This window comes from Battus philenor, unplaced genomic scaffold (genome assembly GCF_028537555.1).
Source record: "Battus philenor isolate CCGP_79_NKW_IND1 unplaced genomic scaffold, ilBatPhil1.0.hap1 SCAF_30, whole genome shotgun sequence".
NCBI classification, from domain to species: domain Eukaryota; kingdom Metazoa; phylum Arthropoda; class Insecta; order Lepidoptera; family Papilionidae; genus Battus; species Battus philenor.
In genome coordinates, this window is record NW_027181694.1 from 3,725,002 (window position 1) to 3,750,792 (window position 25,791).

Genomic DNA, 25,791 nt, shown 5'->3' on the forward strand with positions numbered 1-25,791 from the left:
TTAATCTTGCTATGTGAGTTGTTAGCCCTGAGCACATTGTACTGCCTTCTCCCTAAATTATGGACCCATCATCCTTACAGTGAATCCACTGAATGCCGAGTCACTCTAAAGTCAGTTGATATTAACATAAAAGTTTCAGGAGTTCAACAGAATGTTGTAATGTATCCATTTCATATCTCAATATTTATATAAAAATTATAGTTTGTAAAATAATAATAAAGTTTTAATAATTGCATTTTTGCAGTTTGCAAAAAGATTAAATGGATATTTCGTAATTAGGTTGTGAACACTTTCACTCACTTATTTTTTGGTATTTAATCAGCTCTGCTCCCGATCAGACTATAAGGGGGACTGGAAAGTAACATTGTTTCGTATGTTAAATTCATACAACTACGTTTTGAACAAGTTTTTATTTTTAATCATTATTTTCATCTGCTTTATCAAAAACCTTTTGCTACTGGTATACAGATTTTCAATGCCCGATCAAAAATTAATCAGTTTTTATGTAAATTATGTTGACAGAAACAACATTACTTTTAGGTCTCTCTAATACATTTAAAGGATATTTTAGTTACAAACTCATTGGCATTTTAAAGACTGGCAAAAGTTGAAAGTTTGAGGAGTAAGATAGATGTGATCACACCTATTTCTACTTTGTTACATAAACACTCTAATATAAAATGTTATCAACAGCTAAATCACCATTCAGTTCTTCATTGAGAGACTGTGAATTCCAATTGTGTAGATCTCAGACCTTTACTCTCACAAAATCATCAGCATATTGCAGATTCGTCTTCTCTTATGCATATATACTTTGGTACTCTGAAAAACATTGAAACTTTCATAATTAAAATATAAACAAGCTAAGGTTTCGAAGTTAAAATAAGTCAAGCTAAATATACTTTGAAACAGTTGTCACCATCTTTTCAGAAACAGGACATATACTGCTGGACATACAGCTACAATGTTCATTTCCAATAAGACCGGTTGAAAGTGGTCTTCACCATTTTCCAATAATCTTAATGAGGTCATAAGTCCATGTTTAGGGTGGTTTCTTATTAGCCGACTATGTCTACCTGAACCTAAAGGCCTGAGCAAACTACTTCAAATACAGGTAACAATGCAAATAATCTCATCTGCCGCTATTGTCCTCTTGTGCACTCTCAAACAGGAATATTTAATGCATATTGAGTGACTCCAGAGAGTGAGTCCAGATACTCTATAGAGCATCTCTCTATGTTACTTGAAACCTTATCAATCACCCACATCCACATTAATAAATAATGTAACATTTTAACTCGAGGCTAAAAGGACCTCCTTAAGTGAACACAATAACCAAAAAAAAAAAAAAATTGAACAAAATGATAATTAAATATGCATTTTTCTATAAAAACCACTTTCATAGTACCCTAAGATGAAGGTCTACAAGCAATGGTTACCAGTTAAAGTGATTTACAGTGAATGAAAAAAATATGGCAGTGTAACATGCTCTTTTACTTTAGGCCTCATTATGAAACTTACAGCTCTTAAAGAGCCATGAAGAGAGCAAGATTGAGGAAGTCTCCAAAAATTAAAACAGGAATGAAAATATCAAAACACAAATGCAAATAACTAACACAGGCCAAAAATTTACAACTATGCAGTCAATCACATAGCATACAACAGGCAGCCGCTGCAGTTCTGCTAAGTAGATTGAGACTTCCAAGCATAGAATCCACAAAGAAGCTGGACAGATGACCTAGTTAAGCTCATTAGAAGATGCGTGACACAGGGCACTATAAATAAGTCCTATTGGAAATCCCTGGAGGCAGGAGTACAAGTCCTATTGCTGAAGATAATGGTTTAACTTACCATATCCAGCAAAAGAGTAAGGCTTTTGACATAAATATATTGGATCAAGTTTTGTAAATTTTGTCTTAGTTTAGTATAGCTTTGTAAGTATATAGAACAGTTAAAACAAGAATTTAAATTGCTGTTTAATAACAAATGAACAATGATGAGTTGCACCTACCTCAGCATTCCATAGGAGCTATTGAGTTTGAATTATCTCCATATCCACTTAGACTACCTTGGAATTCCATGCCGCTGATTTGGCTGTCAGCGTTAAAGGAAGCGCCATACGAGTCATTACTGGGTGCGTGAGACGCCTCTAGGTTAGCGTCACCGGAATCTGCCGCGATTGCCGCCTCGGGCTCTGCCCAATTTATCTTGAACCGCGTCACACGCGGCTCTGAAGCTAGTATATTTCTTACGACCTTATCAAATTGGGGCTTCGCAGGCGGATTCTCGCGCAATTCCGGTTCAGTCTCACTATACTCGTTGTTTATAAAATAACCAACTCTTACGAACTCTTGTCCTCTGTACGAACACGTTAATAACACCACTGTTACGCCAAGCGCGTCGTTTTCTGGTATACGAGTGACGTCCGGCGGTGGGGCTTGAAAGACGAACATGTGTCTACCTTCGGGTATTGGGCCGACGTATATCGTGTCCAGAACCTGGTCATGTTCCTCGGTTTCGGCTGATCCGACGTAGATCATCTTCCATTCAAGGTCCTCTTTCAGTTCCTCGATGCATTCGAAGGTCAATTCAAATTGGAATGGATTGAGAAACGGACTCGGGTTGTCCAGTACGACGACATTGGTTATGTGCACTTTTGCCATCTTGATATGATAGCTTTAATTACGATTTTACTGTTCTTAAATTATACAAGTAACGTTTATGTTTAGTTCTAGTTGCCAAAAATGTTACTTTTATTACTTTAAGCACGGTTAAAACGGTTTTTGTTAAATAGGGATTGGAGATCCGGCAAAAAGTGACAAATATTTTGGCGGTTCAAATGGTCACGTGACCAAAATAACTTGCGACGACAGCGCACGATGCGGAAAAACAGTGAACTACAATGAAAAAGTAAAAAATTTGACAGAATCACCTGAGCCGAGAACCGATAACTAGCTATTTCTTAACATAAAACTTTAAAATTTTACGTACAAACAAAACAAGGTAACGAACATTGTTTGTGAATAGAAATAAATAAATATAAACTTACGTTTTCAGAAGTTTTATCACTTTTTAGGCTGCTGCTTATCACAAACAAAACGTCAAAGAATGACCATAAATCACAGATTAAGGAATAGACAAGTGTTTTGATGGAACGTATGGTAGATAGTAAACATTTATCTTTATTAATTTCTATTGTTACAGTTTAAATTATCTTATTTTTTTATATAAAATATGATTAAATATTAAGTAAAAAAGTAAAGTCACTACTATAGTTTGAATTTAGCATGCGTGAGCACATCTATTTACTTTAGAATGTTACACGATGCAATTAGAATCTTCTATAACGTGGAAATTCTACAAAATAAATAATAATTGAAACTGTATCGTTCTAACAAAGAGATCTAGTCCCTGGGAAAATTTTATTTAAGGAAAAATGTGTACTCATTTTTTAATACGGCAATAAACAGAATTAAATGTCATTGAGAATGGCGTCTGTACAGTTGCATTGTGTGCGTTGTGCGTGTACAAACTCAGCTCTGTGATTTATAAAAGGCCACTATTGCCACTTCGTAATAAGGATACATATCATTAGCAACTACGTACGCACAATAGTCATGAAGGTCGACAATTGAAAGCGTTTCGCTGATACTATCTCTCAGGTAATTCAAAAAAGTATATATCTGAGTTTAATTTACGCGCACAAATAATATAGCTAAGACATTTGATTAATTAAAAATGTAAAAAAGAGACGAAAGGGAAAACTAAGGATACTTTCTCCGAATTCCTTAAGAAGACGTTATTCCGTGAAAGGAACGGCATATTTTTCGCTTGAGTCACTTCGTGGTCTAATATTGTCCTCGACAATTGGTTTTGTTTTGCGAGCCTATTTTCGCATCCAATTAAATATGGGTAACGTTTGTACAAGATACCGCTAGTTAAATAGGCAAATGTGTAAACAAGCTCTTTTGATGTCCAAAGCCTTTTATATAAGTATTGATAATATTTGACATAGGATACTTATTATTATATTAATGTACTATCTTTGTAAATAGAAAAGTTTGAATGAATTGGATTTTGAAATACAATAATACTAAAATTTAGCCCTAAGGATGTATGCAATTCAATCTATGAGACAGGCAATGTCTTGTAGAAGGGTATCTGACTGTATATTTGTTACAAATATAAATATATTTTTTACATACTGAATGATTGGTTACAGGTGTAAAAGCTTTAAAGAGACCTGTGTAGGTCATTTACTGACATTTAATATAAGGTAAATCCAGTACAAAAATCAATGTTTCCATAAATAATAAACATCAATTGTAATATATTAAAAAAGCATTTTCTTCATTCAGATTACTACATTTAAAAATCAATTATGGTTAACTATTTGTCATTGTAGACTGTACTGCAAAAAGTTATTAAGACAACAAAATTGCCTATATAAATGCAACTTATTTTTTTTTAAATTTATAAACTGCTATTAAAAAAGTTTTTAATTTATTCTATGTGGTACATAAAGTATAGTTAATATGAGTTGCAGAATAACTAAAAAATAGATGTTTTGTTTTCAGAACTACGGGAGGTAAAAATTTCAATAATATGACATCAAATCGTGATGAAGGACCAGTATATTACAGAGAGATTCAGAAGAATGCATTCCTCAAAAGAATACCAAATGATGTCAACACTGGCAAGCTTAGACCTCTGGGACATAAGGTATGAAGCTTCTACCCAATACAAAGCAGCAGTAAGAGAGATTTTGCCAACTTAATGTCAGATAAATTAATTTTTTTTTTCTAGTTTGTTTAGTAATTTAGAGTACATAAAAGTTCATAAAATTTGTATAATTGTATAATCCTAGCTCAAAGTTGTTCAGCCATTCAAGTCACTTCTAAGCTTATAGTCAGTCAAGGGGCAATGGAGTGAGCTATGCTTGTGATTTCTCCACAAGATCAAATCAGAAATGAGAACCACAAATGAATGAAAGTGACTTAAATAGCCCTCCTCCAATGGATTTTTAAGTTAAAGTGGCAGGCAGGCTACGTACCGGGTAGACCTTGTGGCCATTGGGGTCTTAAGATTCTGGAAGATCACATACTTGCAAGCGCAACATAGAACATCCGCCTACAGATTGGACTGACAACTTTGTTCAGGTTGTTAAAAGACACTGGATGCAGATAGTTTCCAACCAGTTTTAATAAAAATCAATGGGTTAGGTGTATTTCCCATTTGCTTACAGCTGAAATGATGACGGTGCATCCTGTCCTACTTTTATATTTTTTTTTGTTTTTGTATTATTTATAAGAGGGGTTGGCAAGTAATGTTTCTTTTGACATATTTTCCAAAAAAAAAAACGAATGATTTTCACCACTTCGGCATTGGAAATTTGTATACTAGATGGCAAAAAGTTGTTTACTATGAAGGTGATTATATTGTTGATTAGAAATAAAAACCCTGTTAAAAATGTAGTTATGTCAATTTAACTTAAGAAAGCAACATTACTTTCTGGTCTCCCCTAATATTTAATTAGGAAAATGTTTTAATATGAACATGTGTATTTTGTTAATACCTCAGCTAAAAGACATGTAGGACATTCAATTGGCAAAAAGTGATTTACCCCATCCATATTAAAGCAGTGCAACTTCCAATATGTAACATGGGATTATGAAACTTTATAATTATACCAGATATTACATCCACTTAATTAGTAATTGATTTACTTGATTGTTTAGTTGGTGTAACCAATTTCTACACTACCAAATTATACACCTATGGTAAAAAAAATTGGTAAACCAGTATTTTTTTTAGTTGCTATAGAAATGATATTCAGGTCTAAATTTATCTTAATTTAAAGCTTGTTACGGTGGGCCTTATAAGAATGCTCAGTCACTCACAGAGCAACAAAGAGAGCCATGCTCAGAGATTCATTACAAGATTGAATCAAAAATGAAGTGCTTCACAGAAGAACCAAGGCTAATGACATAAGTCTAAGAAGTGCTTGTTTAAAGAGGTTGTGAGCCAGGAACATCTTTCATGCAACTGATGGTCATTGAGGCCAAAAAATTCTTGAGTGGCAACCACAAGCCAATATATGGGGCATGGATATGTCCCCTCTAGGCCGACTACATGGTGTTAAGGAAGTCGGGAAGTCGTTGAATGCGGGCCGCGCAAGGTCGATTAAAGGAAGGCCCATGCCGTGAGCACCTATTGTAGTAAAAGAAGAAGAAAGAGAAAGTGTATGACATAATATATAAGGCACTTTGGATCATAAATGCTGGAAAGTATATGGGTGTGTGTGTTAGAATACAGTTTGTTTATTGAATTTATTATTATAGTAACCCATTAACATGGTTTAGACCAAGAAAGTTACTTCAGAACAGTATGCAACTAATTATTTAATCTCTGTTGATTACTTATATTTTTTTTTTATTTAAATCTGTGTTTAGTCCCAGGATTATAAGTGGATATGTTGAGTGGCTGATCTTTTGATTAGTGGAATGATAAAATGGATGTGTATTTCATCATTCATCACTTACCAGGTTATACTTGTTATGGCACAGATAATTTTGTTTTATTGTCTCTGGATAACATTACAACCAGATGGGTTTAAGGTCTATTTCGTATTTGCTTTTTGTTCAAAGATAATTTAGTGTTTCACAAACCCACATTGAGCTAGTATTATTAGGTTTATGGTCAGTCATATAGCCAATGTTGATATCTTTCAGTTGGATTGAAGATGTTTTTCTTATTATTAAAACTGTAACTAAGTTTAACATGTAACCATTACAGAAACCGACCCTGAAAGCTATGTGGACATTATTTTGTGTTCATAATGGACGCACACCTTTCTTGGAGCAGTATCCTGAACCTGATTCTCCAGCAACTCTTACTCACCGTCCTGCTTGGAGAGTATGTCTGAAGACAGCGAGACATGTCACAGCAAGTGTTAAGCCCCATATGGGTGATGAGTATGATTTCCTCATTGACACAGAGCAAGGGCCTGTTCGGATGCTGGCACCTGATTGGTAAAATTATTCATCAATATATGCCTTATATCTCTTTCAAAATACTGCAATGTCTGAAGACCAAGGTCTTTGACCAATATGTGTAATCAAAGGTGGTGTCACTTATGGTGGGCTTTAAAAAACAATTGGAGGTCACCCAGAGTGCAATGGATGGGGTATAAAATGAGAAGATCCACTGAAGAACTAGTTAATGAATGTGGCTTGGAAAAATGCTCATCTTCTGGCATTCTTCCTATGATGTACACAAGAGTAGGCACTAGTATATGAATAACAGAACTAAAATGAACTGGTGTTAAGGGCATCAAAGGTCAATTCAAAGGTCATTTCAAGTATATAATGAGCAAAAATTCAGATTCAGTCAAACAGTTCATGAATATGTAACACATATTTTGATGAAAAATTGCACATATGAGTATGTGTGGAATTTAGATAAAATTCAGATATATCCTCTATTATCAGTGATATTATGACAAGATAAATAAATTTGTTAAATTTTGCTAATTCCAGGGATTCAATGCAGGATTGGGTGACTACACTCAGAAATAAGTTGCATGAGCTGAAGATTCTCACCAAGGGTGAGAATGTTTACTGTGCTGCACCAGTACCTCCAGTTCCTCGTGCAGCTGCAAGGGACCCAACTTCTCCACTACCACCCACACCGCCAATTCCTCCTGACAGGTAAGATTTTTGTGGAAATTGGGGTAGTGAATATATTTGTAAGAGATTGTCATTGAGTAAAAGTTCGTTGAATGTATAAGAAACACTATTCAATATCGCCAGTCGATTGTTGCTAATCGATTTGGTTCTTGATTCTCTTTCGGCTTGTTGCTACGCTTCTTGGTCCTATATATCTATACATTTTGCGTAGTACAACTCGTTGGTGAGTGAACCCACATAGGTCTGCGTGTGGTAAGCACTGTGCGAGCGAGACAGCACTAGGGATTAAGGTTTGAAGTACTATTGGTTGATTTGGCGATCGCCATATATTATTGATATGAGAGTTTTTTTTTAAATTAATTTTGAATTTTTATAATCAAATACAAAGGATCATTAATTTACATTCATTTGATAGAAAGTAAAATCAGATTAAACTGTAATGGCTTTCTTTCAACAAAGCTACAAGGGTTCGAAACATGCACTGATTTGAAAAGAGCCCACCACAAACTAAGATGGGAGATTTACTGGTCACTTTAATGATATCCTTAGTAGGTTAGACACTACCTTTTCTATCATCCAATTTCAGATTGACGTTCATTTTCATACGTAATTATATGTATATATTGTATGTTTGTATACAAGTATAACTTTGCTTATTTAATCGAATAAGAACCTAGTTATAAAATCGGGTGACAGTTATTTATATACATTACAAAATTATGTGCAAACTAGAGAAGAAGTTATCTCTATTTACTAGATTCTGCGAAATAAGCTGTCTGCTAAACAATGTAAACATCCGACATCCCTTCTAAGAAACTCAACTAAAGTACGTGAGGAACATAGGATAGTTTTAGTGTCAGTTCTGGGTGAGGCTTCAAGGCCTGCTAACCAGAGCACCAACTCCTATCGCTGCTCACCAGTGCACTAGCGCAAAGTCCCGGAGTCTCCAAATTGACTTAACAATGGAAGACATGTATATTGTTGTAAAACATTGAAAAATAGATGTGGATTTCTGAAACATGTCTTCTTCATGCTCACAGCTATTATTATTTACTACATTATTAAGCATACGCAATAATTTAGAACAAATTGCGTAATAAATTGTAAGGTAACAAATGATACAAGTTTAAAAGTGGATCATAAAAGGGGGGAGGCAAAGGAATCTAGTTCGAGAGACAATTTAGAGTACAATATTAGTAAAAATTCACATTGAAGTCATCATGTCAGTTGACAGTTGGCCTCTATAAGACATAGGCTTTCTCTTCTCTTTCTCTTAGCTGTGTGCTTCGCCTATTGCTACTTTAGACAAGCATTTTTTGGGTTACGTCGGTGACTTTGGTTCCTCTACGGATCTTCGTATTTCAGAAGTATATATAACTAATATTCATTAACAAAAAATATTATTCTATTTCCAGAGTCCCAGGCATTGAATTGACAACGCCGATAGCTCGTCAAACACCCGAAACCACCAGTGAACCCACAACTTCACAACCAATCGAAAATCCAACACAAAACCCAGAACCGTCTTCTTCGGAACCTGTGGATATATCAAACTGGGATGACGTTGTTACATCAGTGCCCAGCACAAGTCAAGCGGAACCAAAGAAGAGTGTTGCTAAAATCTGTGGACAGAACATTTGTCTAGATGATTCTATATTGAAACGGAACACAGAGATAACAGATAGTGATGAAGAATTCTTCCACGAGATTGATCGTATACATGAGTCGGTTGAGAATTTGTGTGTGAGTGAAAATGGGTTTACTCAGAGATTTGTGGTCAGTAACGATGGTGAGGGTACTTCCAGTAACATAGTCGAGAATTCGCACAGGTATGTATAGGTCAATGTAACTGATTTCTTAAATTGCGTTATTTTTTAAATTTATTTTTGTGGGATAGGCATATAATTTGTAAACTTCTAATTGATATTAATAATTTTTGAGGTTACAAAAATCGTTGATTGCAGATGTATGTATCTACAATGGAATTTGTTTATCTGGCAACTACCATTTCCAGTTATACAGCTGTAGATGCCATAACAATAGGTTTTTGAAACTCGTTCCTATGCATAATATTTCATCAGGTTTTTTGTTGAAGACATTGCAGTGTGAGATGTCCCTAAAGATACTATGGTGGATATTTGTTTTTCATTATGTAGTAAACCAGGCACATCACCTCATGAAGTGACTAGTATTTCCTCGCAAATTATAATCCGGTGCTTATAGGTCAAGTGTGTAAATAATGAAACAGTGGTATACAACTTACTCTATTAAAATATTTTAAGACTTGCTTAAATAATCAACTCCGATTAAATAGTATTTGAATTTTTTATCTATTATTTATAACTTTGACAACCAGCATTCACTTGATTCTGAGTGCTACATGTACTAAGCCATTACAGTGTGATGTGTTCACATGGTTTAGAATGTGGATGATAGATTTCATCAGCTCAATATTTTCAATAGCAGACAACATTGAAGCTTCATATGGGAATACTGACCACATTAATATTAAATGATAGAAACAGGTGATATCCTATCAAGTCTTAAAAATTTGATGATGTGATAATAAAAAGAAAATATTAATGGTAGACTTATGTAGTGTAGATTAATCTAGTAGTAGATTAATGGTAGGCAGGTAGCTTATGACAAAACGTCTTTTAAGCTGTGATGGAGTTCTAATTGTTTGTTTCTTTCTTTATAATTTCAGTCTACCACAAAGAACAAATATAACTGTGATTCAAGTATCGAACAAGGGTCCACCACATACAGCGATTCCAGTCCTGGGACCAGACACTGATGTGTTCGACTTCAACTTCCAACAGAACGTCACCATATCTCCCGACACTGGTCAAAATGACCCTCAAAGCTTCGTTAACATTGTCAACACGGAAATAAACGTACAGAACTCAAATGACAGCGATTACGGCACTGTGTTCTCAAAAAGCCACTCCGACTATGGCCACTTAAGTTTGACAACCACTGTCAGTTTGACGGGAGAAGCTGTCAAAGTAACTGATGACATATACGAGCGGCTCTGCATGGCGTCGACGTCTACAGACAAAACAGCGTCACCATTACCAGTGAAGAAAATTAAAAGCATGGATAAGTTGCGTAAATCATCTCTGCCCAACTTGGAATTGGCATCGGAATCAACATACGAATATTTATATCCGAATTCTAGTCAAAATAATAACGTTAGGACTACAACGAATGTCACTTTAAACGATGTTCCGTCAGAGACATATGTAACAGCGCCGAACGGTCGATCCGAAATAAACTCTAACGTGAACGAAACAAGGTCGAATATTATTAACGTAACTAATACACCTATTCCGCCTATTAGTACGAATCTCAGCTCTAATACGAGGTCGTTAAGGACTAATGTTGAACGGTCGCACAGTCAAAACGCGTACGACGGAGCGCCGAGGATACGGGAGAATTTTATTAGAAGAATACAAAACAACAGTCCGAAGAGAGAAGCTAAAGTAGGTGAGAAACACTAAATCATGTCAGCATCGGCTCATACGTCGAGATCCCACTGCTAGCTCAGTCTAGTACTGCCGGCATCCAGTGACTTCAGCGATTTTGATTATGCCGACAGTCTACTCAATTGTTTCAATTTGAGTGAAATTTTTAGTTATCGCACTAAAAGCGGTTTTATTGGAACCTGTCCTTCATACAATAGCATTTGTACTGAAGTTAATTTTTTGACAGATTTTTCTGCTTATTTACACACCTATCCCCGATTTACACGGTAGATGCGTTCCTGAGGAAAACGTGTAAATCGAAAATTAAAAATTTTCAAGTCAAAACGGTGTAAATCGAAAAACTCTTTTGTTCTCGAAAAACTCTGTTGCGGATTTTTTTCAATAATTTTAGGTGTACACAGAAATAAAAATAAAATGCATTGACAAGTAAAAATATTTAGTATATTACGGAAAAACTGTTTTTTTTTTTTATATTTAATTACAATATACATTAAACAGAAGAACAAAAGAGAAGTTATTCTCAATCTTTCTTTCGGAATCGAAGGTTCAAATTCACTGTCATCACTCGAAGTTATTTGTGCCGATTAGATGTTTGAAGCAGAAATATTTACATTACGAGAGATGGTAATAAAATCGGTTATTAAAACAAAAAAAAACTTATTCGAAAAACCGTGTAAAAGCGAAAACGTGTAAAACAAGTACCGTGTAAATCGGGGGATAGGTGTATAATATATTACATATTTATATACATATAAATAAGCCCAGTGGATGCATGTTGAAGTGGGATGGACATACAGCGCTCAGAACAGATGTCTGCCGTGGCCTTAAGGTTTTGGAGTGATGATCATGTACCGGATATTAGTGATCTATGGGGGAGGTTTATGTTCAGAACTGGAAGTAAAATAATACATATAGGTTAATAATTTTTAACATTATCCAGAAAAAAATGAAGCAGCGAAGCCAATATGGAAGCGGGGACTAACGGAACTCTCTCTTTTGAGTCGATTGCGTGGTTTTGGACAAGGGAAACGTCAAGACAGCCCTACACGACATGAAACTGATAATGGAGAAAGGTAACTTGAATTAAAGTATTTATATATATATATATATATAATACTAATTACCCTTCACGTAAAGTATAAAGAGAAGAATTTAATATTGTCTGGCTGTCTAATTATTCGCCCCTTCCACTTCCTAACTGGTGGAATTTTCGTTATAATAGTTCTGAGCTGACTTTGACACAGCTAAAGAAATACAGTACCCGGCGATGAATATTGTACATCGATCTTTGGAAAGAGACAATCGGCTAATTTCGACTTCGTAGAGCATTATCTCTGTCGCACAAAATACAAACAGTCCGGTATCTATTAAGAGCTGTTAAAACAAGTATAATTTGCTACTTTTGATAATTATTTTTATTCTTTGTTTAAAATACGCCTATTTTTCTATGAGTGGTGGCTTTAGGTTGGGATAAAATAGAACAAAAAAAAATGTTCACATTATGTTTATAATTACGTATTTAATTATTTTGAAAAATTACAACTGTACATAACAAACATTGATTATATAATATACTTATTTAGTGATATTGACCTCTTTGAGAGCACGGTTTTTCTTTCTATATCATCATTACGTTATCTATTATTTCAGAAACTTATTTTTTTTTGGATATGATGTGGCATAAACTAATTGATAACAAATGCAAATATATTTATTCCTTTGAAGCTTAACACTTACAATCACTCTGTATCTATAAATTTATTAAATTATTTGGTAGTAATTTAAAAAAAATGTTTAAGTTAAAAAAGCTGAGTCATAGTAATTTGGTACTTTGAAAAAATAATTCTATATTAAATTCCGAAAAAACTTGTTGGCTGGTTTACTACCGTTAATTGTTTTTCTGGCTTCTTATTCGAAAGTGTTAGAAATTTAACCAGTTGTTTATTTATTACTTTTCTAGATAAGAGTTCCCCAAACTTTTTTGTGTCGTAGACCCCTTGCCATGTTTTTACGTGATAGGGGGTCTACCCCTACTTACCTGATATTGATTTCCTGTAAATTTCTAACTGTTGTGAGGTTTAGTGTATGGTCGAAATGTATTGCGACCACAAAGCGAATACCAACATCCTACTACTTACACAATTTATAAACATATATAATCATTTTTTTACTTTATAGGTACTTTTATAAATAATGTAAATGTTTTGATATTATAAGATAATATGATGTAAGTAAATAGGTACTATCAGTGTATGTGTTGAGATCCAATCCCCCATTTTCATTTCATGGACCCCCAAATTTTTTTTTCGCTGACATAGATCCCTTGCATGTTGTCATAGACCCCTGGGGGTCGATTCCACTTTGGGAATCACTGATCTAGATTATTGTCCACTTTCAATGATATTTAACATATGTATTTCAAATATTATATTAAATATTAGATGCAAATATAATTTGTCATCATTCAATGACATAATGTTGCCCATACATGTTCATGTCATTATATATTGATTTGTATTTTCTAGAAGCGTGACGTCACCGGTAAAGGTTGTGCACAGATCAAGGCCGCAGGGGAGAGTGGACAGCAGTAGGAGAAGAAGTAATTCACTCAGTAATGGTATGGAACCAATTACTTTAGCGAGGTTAACCTTGAAACAGTTTTGTTAGAGGAAGTTCAATTGATATTATGAAAGTAAATTATGAAAGGGCAAGTACATTGTATACTGACTGGGAAGATAGCTCATTTATCAGCAATTGAGCAAGAAATTTAACATTAAGGCATTTACTGCCTATTTCCAATTACTACATATATTAAATGAACGACGTTGTGGTTATAGGTCAGTCGCCCCCGCGACAAGGAGGCGTGGCAGGGGTTATGGCAGGAGGCGTGCCTGGGGGCGTAGCTCACTTAGCGCCGCTGCGTGCCCGACAGGCGGCGGCACTCCGCGCAGAGCAGCGCCGGGGCTCCGCTACTGCGACTGCGCTGTCCATCCGAGACCCCCCGGTCTTCGCCGACTACGAAGGACAGGTCTGGTGCGTGAGTACCTAATTTCTTTGCACCTTTTTTTGCTTTTCAGGGGTCAAAGATTTTACAAATGATAAATTTTAAAATTATGAATAAAACCACAAGTATTTGTGATACAGTATGGGCACAATAGTTTATAATGTTAAATTGTTCTTAAATTATTGTTTGCATATATGTAATGTATACACTTCGTAGATAACATCTGGTTTTGCTGACCATAAAAAACGAACGCAAAGATCCACACCTCGTACAATTGTGTTTTATCAATAATTAGGGAACACTTAATCATAATTTTTTTGATTATTTATTTACAAGTTCAACTCTGTCCGCTTTGTGTGGCACGCACCCACTTTTGTAGATGTAATTGTATATAATTTATTCTTGGTTATTTTTACCCACATTACCATACAAACCTAACCATTCATACTTCTATGTACCCATACAAACTTCACCTTTTACTTTTCTATGAACCCATACAAACTTAGCGGTTCCTAATGTCATAATGTCATATAGCCTTAACTTGTAGTATTTCTTTATAAGGGAACTCAATCTATATATATACTACACTTATTAATATTTTGTAAAAATCATATTTTACTAATCTTCTCTACATTATGTATCGAATTAGATTACCATAACTATTAATTTTAATTATTATTCTAGATTTTATTTTAAATATTAACTTTGCGAAGTTCTCCAAAGCACATAATGCTGCTGCCGCTCTCAGAAGAGCAACTTTACGCAATATATATATATGTATATATATATATATATATATATATATATATATTTATATATATATATATATATGTGTGTGTGTGTGTGTGTGTGTATATATATATATATATATATATATATGTGTAACAAATATATACAGGTATAAATATACATATATATAAATTTATATCGATTTCAGGATAGCAAGGTGGGGGGTTAACGGAAGTCGATGTGGCGGTCGCGCAGGTGACCGTGTAGCGGCGCTAGCGGGTGCTCAGCCCACCAGCGCCTCCCATGCACGATTGCTACTAAAGTCTGCGCATACGCCGCTTGTAAGTCGAACTATAAATATAGTATATATATAGTCATAGGCACCCAACATTTCCTGAACCACCACCTTCTCTTTCTTATTTTGTAAGAAGCAAACAAACAGATATTCTAAATAAAAATAAGATATTGAAAAAAATTATCATTAAAAATGAAGATAAAGAAGAAGTGATGACGCGTGTAAGCGTTTGAGGGTTAATGAATTTTTGTATCTGCATACGAACCCGCAACGTTCTACTTGCAATCCGGATCGTCTTAAATATTAATTACCATCGGAAATTTCTAGAAGTTTCGTCATATATTTACCGACGTACGACAAATGTATGTCAAAGAGAGACGGATATATTTTTTTATTCTTTTGGCAGTTTAGTCTATAAAGTCAATACTTTATTACATTTACATTCTGGTCCGGTCATCCTCATTAGAGGGACCAGAATGTAATGTCGCTTTATTAAATTCACACGGCTGCATTTTTAACAAATTTTTATTTCTAATCAACAATATATTCACCTTTGTTATTCAGCAAACTTTTGCCACGTAGAATATAAAAATTTTCAATGCTAAAGCCGTAAAAATCAATCAGTTTTTAAACAGTTTTTTTTTTAGTTCGACTCATACGGAATTTAGTTGTTTGGGTCAAGATTAGAAATTGAAATTTAAGCACCTTCCCGTTGTCAGATTGATCCGAAATTTGGTACACACATTTAATTTAGATGACAATACAATATAATAAAATCAATAACATTATAAATCTAAGATGGCCGCCGATACAAAATGGCGGATTACATATTTTTTCTTAACCCCCTCAATGTGGGTATCAAATGAAAGGGCTACACTAGTAAAACACGATGATTATGTCAAAATTTAAAATTCGAGATGGACGCCGTTCCACTATGGCAGACTAGGTACTTATTTTTGAACAACCACCAAAATTTGGGTATCAAATAAAACTGTTTAACTTAAAAGTATTTATTTTGTAAAATATGTTGACAGAAACGATATTACTTTCCGGTCCCCTTAAAACATTATTGATTTTTGTTTTTTAATTTATTTTACACTTTTTTAGACATAGCCTCCCATATAGACTTTCAATAAGACCAACTGGAAACTGGTGGCATCCAATGTCTTCCGATGAGTTCATGTCATTTCTCCACTACGTGGTTGAACGTAATACGCAGCGCTTCTGCGCATACGCCGCTTGTAAGTCGCTTGTAGGTCTGTTGCCTCCACTTCAGCACCTTAAAGCCCCTGGAGCCGTCTGTTCTTCGCGCTATGGCCTGCTGCTCATTGCCACTTGCCAAGTACCTGGACTAAAGAATCTGGAAATCTCGAAAAGTACCCTGTATGGCTTGCTGAACGAATGGCGCGAGAATGCTTATAAACAAATAATAAAAAATGTGAATTTTAGTATTAGTATTATTGGTTTTAGACATATTAAAATATTTTCTTATTATATGAATATATTATTTATTGTTTCAGGTGGATATATTATTCCATCGGGTCCCGCTCGGTAAGATCTACGTGATAATGAAGCGAGACAGAGAGAGTTTAGGTTAGTGATTGCTTTTTTTTTAATTAAGATCTAATTTAATTTGTATTGAAAGACACTATAAGTCATAATAATTAAATCTACACCTAAGTATCTTCTTATATTCGACTAACAGCGTAATATAATAACTATTTAAGTAAGAAAAGGACCAATATTTAACCACTTCCGCACATGCAGTGGTAGTCGTGCAATAAAATGCACAGCCCGCCAGCTCGCTGATAAATGCGTATTCGGCAAACAATGCGGAGTTATGTTACACCGATTAGTGCCAAACACAGAGTCACTAATCGGTGTAACATAACTCCTGAAGATGCTCCGTGGAGGGGTGAAACACGTGTTGAGTAATTTGGCGGTGGCGGCTGTGTGATTCGCATTGTTTGCCGCAGTAGCGGGCGGTGCATTTTATTGCATGACTACCACTGCATGTGCGGAAGTGGCTAAATATTGGTCCTTGTTTACGTATTATAAATAATCTGATAAATAAATAAATGAATATTTGATAAAGTAGTAAAAGAAATATTTGCCCAATAATTAAACAAAAAGTTATTATTTCAGGTATAAAGTTAGACAGTGAGTGCGTGGTGACATCAGTCGCTGGTGGCAGCAGCGCGGCACGTGCCGGCATCCCACCGCAGGGACGGTGGGCAGTCACCGAAGTCAACAATCGGCCTATTGACTTATTGAAGGTAGGTGTTACTGCCTTAGGTAGTCATATATCCAGTACCACCAGGTATGAAAAACAATGTGTTCAACTAACCATTGTTGGAATGGCCACCGTTGCGAAGCCATATCAGAAGAATAACAATATCCATATGGGAGTTTTTGGGAGAGGTGTCAACGAAGGAGTTGTAACACCATCAGACGCACTGATCTCGAAGGGGATCAAATGGCTCCTAGGAGCGGGGAGGCCGCCAACAAGAGCCACCATACGGACTAGACCCATTCAAGAGGGCCGTCAGAAAGAAGAAAGCTTTCAAACCAGGAGATACCACCTGGAGGGACGAAGACACTATACCTGAGCCACATTACCAAATGTTAGTTTACAAATCTTATATGGGTCCGAGTATGTAAAATAAGGTTCTATATCCATATCTTCCTTTTAATATTTTTAAAACTAATATCAAAAGTATTTCGTCTCTTGACATCCACATAGGTCGCTGTAAATGATGTTTGATACTTGAAACTTGACATATATCATATGTGGATGTAAATAAATGAATTAATTCTCAGATATCAACTTGGTTTCCCCAGGGTGGCGAAGAAGAGATGAACCGTCTCAGCATGCACGGCACTGAAGTCTCGGTGCTCATCCAGCCGGCAGCTCTGGTGAAGAAACTGCGCGCAGCTGTCAAATCGAACAAATCCATATTGGCAATTAGATAAGGCTTAAAATACAGTGCACAGAGCAATGAGTTTAAGTACATATTAAACTATGAACTTTTAGTGATGCTGAAAACATCAAATACGACCTTAAGTCTAACGCATAAGGTTCAATAATAACTTAATGTTAAACGGTGATAAAAGGTTGTTGCAAAATAAGGATTTATTTACTCCTTATTTCCTTAGAAATCAGGTTTCGATTAGTTGACCTTAAGCAAGATCCATTTGACCGAATTGATACTAAGTAAGAAAAGGACCAATATATAGCTCGAGAGTGATTTAACGGTGGTAGTGGTGTAATTCGCATTGTTTGCCGCATGCGCATTTATCAGCGGGCTGGCGGCCGGTGCACTTTCTTGCACGACTACTACTGCATTGGCGGAAGTAGCTATATATTGGTCCTTTTCTTACTTAGGTTGGAGTTCCGCAAAATAACGCTTGAATCCATTAGATACGAATTGATACTGTATTTGGGGACCTCTGGTTCCCCCTACTAGGGTAAAGCAGATACTGTTTATACAATTAATGTCATTCTACTCTTCCATCCTTCTTGCATTCCTTCTTACTTTTCCTTTCGTACATCGTTTCACTTTCGTCTTCTCTGCGGGATCCTATATTTACATTTTCTTTTATTTTTGTTTTCCTGTGGGTCCTCGCAAATTTTTAGTGCAATTTCTTACTGCCTGCGTACCAGCAGCTTTTTCTTTTCCAGCGCCCATGTACTCGCAGCATATAATATTGTCAGCTCCAGCACCGCCAGATACATCGTCCTGATCTCCTGGTTCAGACCTCAAGATATTTTCGTGGTCCGGCACAGCTGATGATAGAGACTCAGGGTCTTCCTGCTCGCGTTCTTTATACTTCAACAGCCTAGCCTCCGGATCTACCTAGTTTGGCCAAGTGCCTCATCTTCCACACTCAGCAATGGGTTGCCATGCTTCAGTTTAGGGGTTAGCACCATCACCTTTGTCTTGTGAGGTACGCTGTATGATCTGTAAACGCCTGGCAGTGTGTCTCAGTTTTAGCTTTGGCAGCTGGTTTTGGTCACCAATTTAGTGTTGCGTGTTTAAAGAAAGACCATTTTGTGGAGAGTGATTTTATTTCGAAAAATGATACCTATTTATATATGCAATGAGGGCGCTCCATCTGGCGTCCCTTTCGCACGTTCCTCTCGCATGCTATAAGAAGGGAGTGTCGTGTAAAGCGCGCGTTCGCGAAAAGTCGGTCCTCAGTAGTTGTCACATCAATCCACCCTAAGCAAAGCGTACAGTTTTTTTGACTGCTCTTTCACTTCTAGTCACATAGCTGTTGCTTGTGGTAGCTGCATCGGCGTGACTGGTGCTCGCAGGTGTTGCAGCAGTTGAATCAGCTTCACTTCTAGCCTGGTTACAGACGTAAGCGGGCTTGAGTCTGTCCAGTGACACGACTAGTTCGAAGTGGCATCTTTGAAATATTTGTCGCAGCGCTGCAATACTTCGTAGGGCCTATCGTACAGTGGAGTTAGTGGATTAGTAGCGCACGGTGCGTGCACATTGCCAACTCTTAACAGATGAACGTAAGTTGTCGGTTAGTACGGGATCGTGCCGTTGGCGCTAGTGATGCCATTGTTTCTATGAGCTCACACGTAGTCTGCATTTTCAATTTTCGAGTGTGTAGATACGAAGAAATCAGATGGTATGCGCAGTGTAGCTCTGCAGGTCATCAATGCTTAGCTGAAGTTATCTTCGTCCGGTATTGCGGTTCCAAGTAGTACGGTAGGTAGTTCGTCAGACCACTTGACTGTGGTGCCATGTCTCTATATGCCCGATGGACAGCGGATGGAATGCCGTGGTGCGCACTCTTCTGATGCCGAACTTTTTCATGCGTTGAAAAGTGCAGACTAAAACTGTCGACTCTATAGATGCGTAGTGGATAGCCGAAAAGCGCTATGCAGTCCTTTAGCGACGATCTCTTCTGTTATCTCTGTAGTGGGATCGCTTTGGTCCACTTTATGCATCGGTCGATAATGTTGACGCAGTATCGATAGTCATTCGTCGTCGTAGCGGGCTGACTATGTCGACGTGGATGTACTCTAAGCGCTGCGATGGCGGGAACGCCCCTGCGGTGTTACAGCGTGTCGATGTACTACAATGTGTGTTGGCAAGTACTAAACGCTCTTATCTACGCAGTAGTTTGGCAAAGGAATTTAAAACATTATGCAATAAAACTAGTAAATTAAACGTAAAAGAAAATATGTGTTATATTTTTAGTATGAGAAAAGCGCGGTAAAGTGTCAATTTGCCAGCTGTCAATTATAGACTGATAATATTCGCGTGCCTGCATTTTTGTAATATAGTTATTGGAAATTCCATTTATAAATATATACAATAATTAAAATTTTCATTCTATTCTCATGAGGACCAAGGGATGCGGATTCGTACCTCTCACCAATCCAAAAAAGAAACGCACATTTTGGTAGCTTTCGATGTAAGTGTAAACACTTCTTAACAATTTGTAACTTCGTATTGGTAATGAATTTATAAGTAAACAAAGATTGTGATCGATATATAATTTTAGACTGAAATTTTAGGCAAATTTTTTCATGTGGCAGGAGTGTGAATAATTTATCAGTTATTTTTACAAAATTTATATTTAGATAAATTATATTTAAGATCTCATTATAAGAGAACTCCATTGACGTTCGCAAATGATCACTAACATAAATTTAATATTTAGAAAAGAATTTCCCGATTTACATAATATAAACAAGATATAACGGTGAATTTCATTTAAATTCTCTGGTGTGAACACGCCCTTACATCTTGTAAAGTGAGGGTAGTTAAAAAACTTTATACTTTCAATTAAAGTTTGTCAATTTTCTGGAATGATCTACACGTTTTGAGAGAGAGAGAGAAGGAGTCGTAAATAAGTAGTTAATTAAGCTATGGACAGTGTCAGGGTTGGCGACCCCTGGTATAGAACAAACATAGTATATTAACTGGCATTTAGGCACTAGTGTTTAAATATAATTCTTATATACATTTATAACATATTAGCTGGTTATTGCCTGCTTTATGTGGGTGGGTCTCTATTGCCTATTTTTTTGGATGCAAGTTCATGAAATTAGTACTTTGTAATTTGCAAAACAAATATTCTGGTTTCCTAATTTCCATAAGACTTGTGGTTCCAGAGATATCATGTGAAGCCAATATATAGGTGGTAATATCATATATTTACACACAGTATGTATTTATATAAGTGCCAAATCAAATGCCGGGTAATATACTTAAAGTTTGAACTGATATATATTACATTTATCATGGTGAAAACGTTAAGCAATTTATTTGTGATATATGAAACTCGAATGACATATCTCTGTACATATAGTTATATATGTTTAGTTTTATATACAATTACGGAGATGTATTGTTTTGTGAGTTGATTATGAAGTTATTGATCAATATCTTCAACTCGTTACGTACCAGCTGTTATACAGCCTGATCGGTTAAGGGTGTAAAGACTAAATTGGTAATGTATGACTCATTAATGATAACATAGTAATAAAAGGTGTTTTCAAAATTTATATATCTGTATGTTAAAATAAATGATTGTCCACTATCTGTCCTTGTAGATTTTGTACTGCCAGAGTAATTGGCTTGTCGCATTCCAATAGAAAAAAATAAATTAATGTAACATATTTCAGAGTGTTAATTTTATACCGCGACGATTAGAAATTGATGTTAAAAGTTTTAAATGAGCTATACATAATTAATAGCATTTGTATATGTCAACGGATATACAATACCCGGCGATAAATATTGCACATCGACCTTTGGAAAGAGACAATCGGCTAATTTCGGCTTCGTAGAGCTTTATCTCTGTCGCACGACTGTCAAAACGTCACATAGTGTGGGACAGAGATAACGCTAATATTTATCGCCGGGTACTGTATGGTGATGACCCTAGGTATAATATTGATCTTTATTTTGTGCTGCTACCCACATTTAAAATTTTTGTTCATATTGTTGCCCTTAAAGTGTACACTTATTATCTATCATTCTACGCCCACTAAGAAACACTAGAAAAATAGATTAAAAATATATGTAATTGCAAATAATTTTCTTGTATTTTATAATTGGAATTTAATGTATTAATTAATAAAAAGTGGGTAGTCCGAAATGGCAACAATTGGTACTAAATGGGTTAAGTTAGGTATATAAAGTTTTATATTCGGTGATATTTATTGCTAAGTTATTCTGGCAGCGAATTTTGATGAAAACATGGTGGAGCTCTTATGATATCAAATATAACTTCAACTATTTTTCATTGGTTTAGATCGTGGTTGCACAGACTTATTAAGACTAGGGGCCACTCGGGAAAATCATGAACTGATGGCGGGCCGGCCGCCAGAAGTATAGGTAATTAAATTTTTTTGGTTTTATTCTGGAATAGAATTTAATATTTTTCGAATGTACGAGAGTATTATTTTTGCTGTCGGCGGGCCACCAGTATTCGACCGGCTGGCCGTGGTCTGTGCATCCATGGTTTAGACACATCGGGACTTGGTAAATTTGTTTTAAATTCAAGTGTATATATATATATATATATATATATATATATACGCCCTGGATCAGGCGGATCGACATCATGATAAGGATCCTTGAGGGAGAGGCCTTGCAGTGCGTTATTCGGCTTACATGATGATAATGCATTATTATTTATACCAATGTGTTATGTAACCACAAGTTTTCTGCCTTTGGTGCTCTATTGTTTTTTTACACAGTGTATAAATACCATACCATAGATAATTGTGACATGCGAACCATAGATAAATAATTTTAATTCTGTGCATGCGTTCGTTTTGAAATCTTGTTTATCGAACGTTAAACATTTCTGTTGTAGAATAAACTGACATAATAATGAATTGTATGTATATACATTTTGTATAAACGTATTTTAAGTGACTTTGTGATCAATTTACTCTAAATATAACTTTTAAAAAATATTTGTCTTATTAACCCTTTCACTTATACAGGATGATTGGTTTTAGGTGTAAAAGCTGAATGTATATCATATTGCTAATTTTTAGTAAACCATATCCAATAACCAATGGTTTAAGAAATAATAACATAACGTAATAATAATATAGTATGAAAAAAAGGGTTATTAAAATTACTATGTAAATAAATTAATCATTGCACTTTATACATGGTGACAGAAAATAAGTCTAAAAGTGTTGAAGCTTTTTCCTGATGAATATGCTATACATTCACTCCATTAAAGGTTTTACATCTATTATGTAACCACACATATCACCCTGTATGTGGATATTTTATATAACTTACGTGATCGACAAATGTATTTTACCATTTATGACTTTCGATTCTAAAACAATTCACCCTTCTAGACTTATTGGCATGCATATAGGAATATCGAGGAACAAATACATCAAGGAACCATAGAAAAACCATGGAAAAATCCCACTCACACTGGGTGGGATTTTTCTACGAGATCGAATCAAATAAAAAGATACGTAGACAAAAGAAATTAGCCTAGCGAATTGGCAAGTTGAAATGGCCCATTGATATCGTTTTTTTTTTCTCTTTCAAACATGTAATAATTTTTTGACATTGCATTGAATGTCAAATTGGTTAATATTAAAAATTAACTATTGTATTAGATCGCCCTAGTGGTAAAACAGAGCGTTCTTTAATAAAAGGTTGTCAAATATCTCCCTTCCGCCTTTTTGTCTTTTGAAATTCGCGCTATTTTGAAGTTTTCCTTCGTTAAAGGCAATTCCGCTAGAGAAACGTTCCGTGAGATTAATGGTGTTTTGGGGGATGGTACTCTATCACTTCGAACCGCGGAGGAATGGTTTCGACGATTCAGAGCCGGCGAAAACGACACCATGGATAAGCCAGCCGGCGGAAGACCTGTGACGACAAATACCGATCAAATCATGGACTACATCGAGTTAGACCGGCATGTTGCATCTCATGACATCGCCCAGGAGATGGGAGTTAGTCACCAAACCATTTTAAACCATCTGCAGAAGGCTGGATACAAAAAAAAGCTTGATGTTTGGGTGCCGCATGATTTGACGCAAAAAAACCTTCTGGACCGAATCAATGCCTGCGATATGCTGCTGAAACGGAACGAACTCGACCCATTCTTGAAGCGGATGGTGACTGGCGACGAAGAATGGATCACATACGACAATATCAAGCAAAAACGGTCGTGGTCGAAGGCCGGTGAATCGTCCCAAACAGTGGCCAAGCCGGGATTGACGGCCAGGAAGGTTTTGCTGTGTGTTTGGTGGGATTGGAAGGGAATCATCCACTATGAGCTGCTCCCATATGGCCAGACGCTTAATTCTACCATCTACTGCGAACAAGTGGACCGCTTGAAGCAGGCGATCGACCAGAAGCGTCCAGAATTGGCCAACAGGAAGGGTGCAGTGTTCCACCAGGACAACGCCAGACCACACACTTCGTTGATGACTCGTCAGAAGCTACGGGAGCTCGGATGGGAGGTTTTATCACATCCACCATATAGCCCGGACATAGCGCCAAGTGATTACCACCTGTTCCTGTCCATGGCGAACGCCCTTGGTGGTGTAAAGTTGAACTCAAAAGAGGTTTGTGAAAAGTGGCTGTCCGAGTTCTTCGCAAATAAGGAGGGGGGCTTCTACGAGGGAGGTATTATGAAGTTGCCGTCTAGATGGAAACAGATTATCGAACAAAACGGCGCATATTTGAACTAAATCCGATCACTGTAACACTTTTTATAAAGCATTGAATAAAGAGCAATAAAGCGGAAGGGAGATATTTGACAACCTATTATAATTTATTATTTAGATTTGTATATATCTGTATTTCAACAAACAAAGGATTTATTATTAATAATTAAAAAACGAACTTTCCGTGTTTTAATGTTATCGTATTGTTATTTTGCCACATATGCCTACATGCGGTTTCCTACTGCAAATAATAAACTAGGCCAGTGATTCTCAACCTTTTTTTTGTTGCGGCACATATTTAACGATTTAAAATTTTGGCGGCACACAAAGAAAAAGGTAAAAATTATTTACTTACTACAACACACTGCATAAATAGTTTATGACAAAAATTTTAAATATACGAAATATACTAATATATACTACAATAATAACTAAACGTTTATTAAGGGATTAATTACAAGCTAATAATAAAAAGATTCTTAATACGAAAATTAAGCTTGATGTTTTTTGATAATTTCATTTATGGCATTTGTAGCATATAGTAGAATGCGATAAAAACAAAAAAAAAACTTTTTTGGAAAACCGTGTAAAAGCGAAAACGTGTAAAACAAGTACCGTGTAAATCGGGGGATAGGTGTACTGCAAAGTTAGTAAGTTTACAAATTTATAAATTCACACTACATGCAAATAAATTAATATTAAACCGAATCACATAAATTTGCCAATTTTAACGAAAGAAAAGGTGCAGTAACTACTGTGAAACACCTTGTGAATCCCAACTATCACTAAAACAAAACGTTTTGTACGCAAAGTGGCAAGTGTGCGACTTGAGACATATTCCTATTGCTATGCACGCCGCATCATCATAATTTGGCACTAAGAAAAAACGCGTTGCAAAG

General features: G+C 35.8%; 2 protein-coding genes across 3 annotated transcripts; one reads left to right on the forward strand and one right to left on the reverse strand.

The window, feature by feature from the left end:
* Window positions 1-414: 414 nt before the first annotated feature.
* asf1 (histone chaperone asf1) lies at window positions 415-3,114 on the reverse strand. Its single transcript, XM_068771204.1, has 3 exons — window positions 3,050-3,114; window positions 2,012-2,897; window positions 415-822 (listed from the first exon to the last, which is right to left on the reverse strand). The coding sequence occupies exon 2, from the start codon at window positions 2,661-2,663 to the stop codon at window positions 2,013-2,015; it is 651 nt and encodes a 216-aa protein (XP_068627305.1). The 5' UTR covers window positions 2,664-2,897; window positions 3,050-3,114; the 3' UTR covers window positions 415-822; window position 2,012.
* A 404-nt stretch (window positions 3,115-3,518) lies between these two features.
* LOC137927444 (serine/threonine-protein kinase pakG) lies at window positions 3,519-23,107 on the forward strand. Of its 2 annotated transcripts, XM_068771255.1 has the most exons (13): window positions 3,519-3,662; window positions 4,578-4,722; window positions 6,796-7,031; window positions 7,539-7,709; window positions 9,104-9,517; window positions 10,396-11,177; window positions 12,117-12,249; window positions 13,702-13,793; window positions 14,014-14,209; window positions 15,118-15,250; window positions 16,725-16,797; window positions 17,350-17,480; window positions 18,046-23,107. In XM_068771255.1, exons 2-13 carry the CDS (start codon window positions 4,606-4,608, stop codon window positions 18,175-18,177), a joined length of 2,610 nt encoding a protein of 869 aa, XP_068627356.1. In that variant the 5' UTR covers window positions 3,519-3,662; window positions 4,578-4,605; the 3' UTR covers window positions 18,178-23,107. The 2 variants fall into 2 exon arrangements, with proteins under 2 accessions (XP_068627356.1, XP_068627357.1); XM_068771256.1 differs by lacking the exons at window positions 16,725-16,797; window positions 17,350-17,480; window positions 18,046-23,107 and having other exon boundaries at window positions 14,014-14,213; window positions 15,118-15,224.
* The last annotated feature ends 2,684 nt before the right edge of the window (window positions 23,108-25,791 follow it).

Coding starts and splice junctions, on each gene's coding strand:
- asf1 (XM_068771204.1), bottom strand. CDS start 2,663: ATGGCAAAAGTGCACATAACCAATGTCGTCGTACTGGACAACCCGAGT.
- LOC137927444 (XM_068771255.1), top strand. CDS start 4,606: ATGACATCAAATCGTGATGAAGGACCAGTATATTACAGAGAGATTCAG. Junction 7,032..7,538: donor CGGATGCTGGCACCTGATTG/GTAAAATTATTC, acceptor TGCTAATTCCAG/GGATTCAATGCAGGATTGGG. Junction 16,798..17,349: donor GCGAGACAGAGAGAGTTTAG/GTTAGTGATTGC, acceptor TTATTATTTCAG/GTATAAAGTTAGACAGTGAG.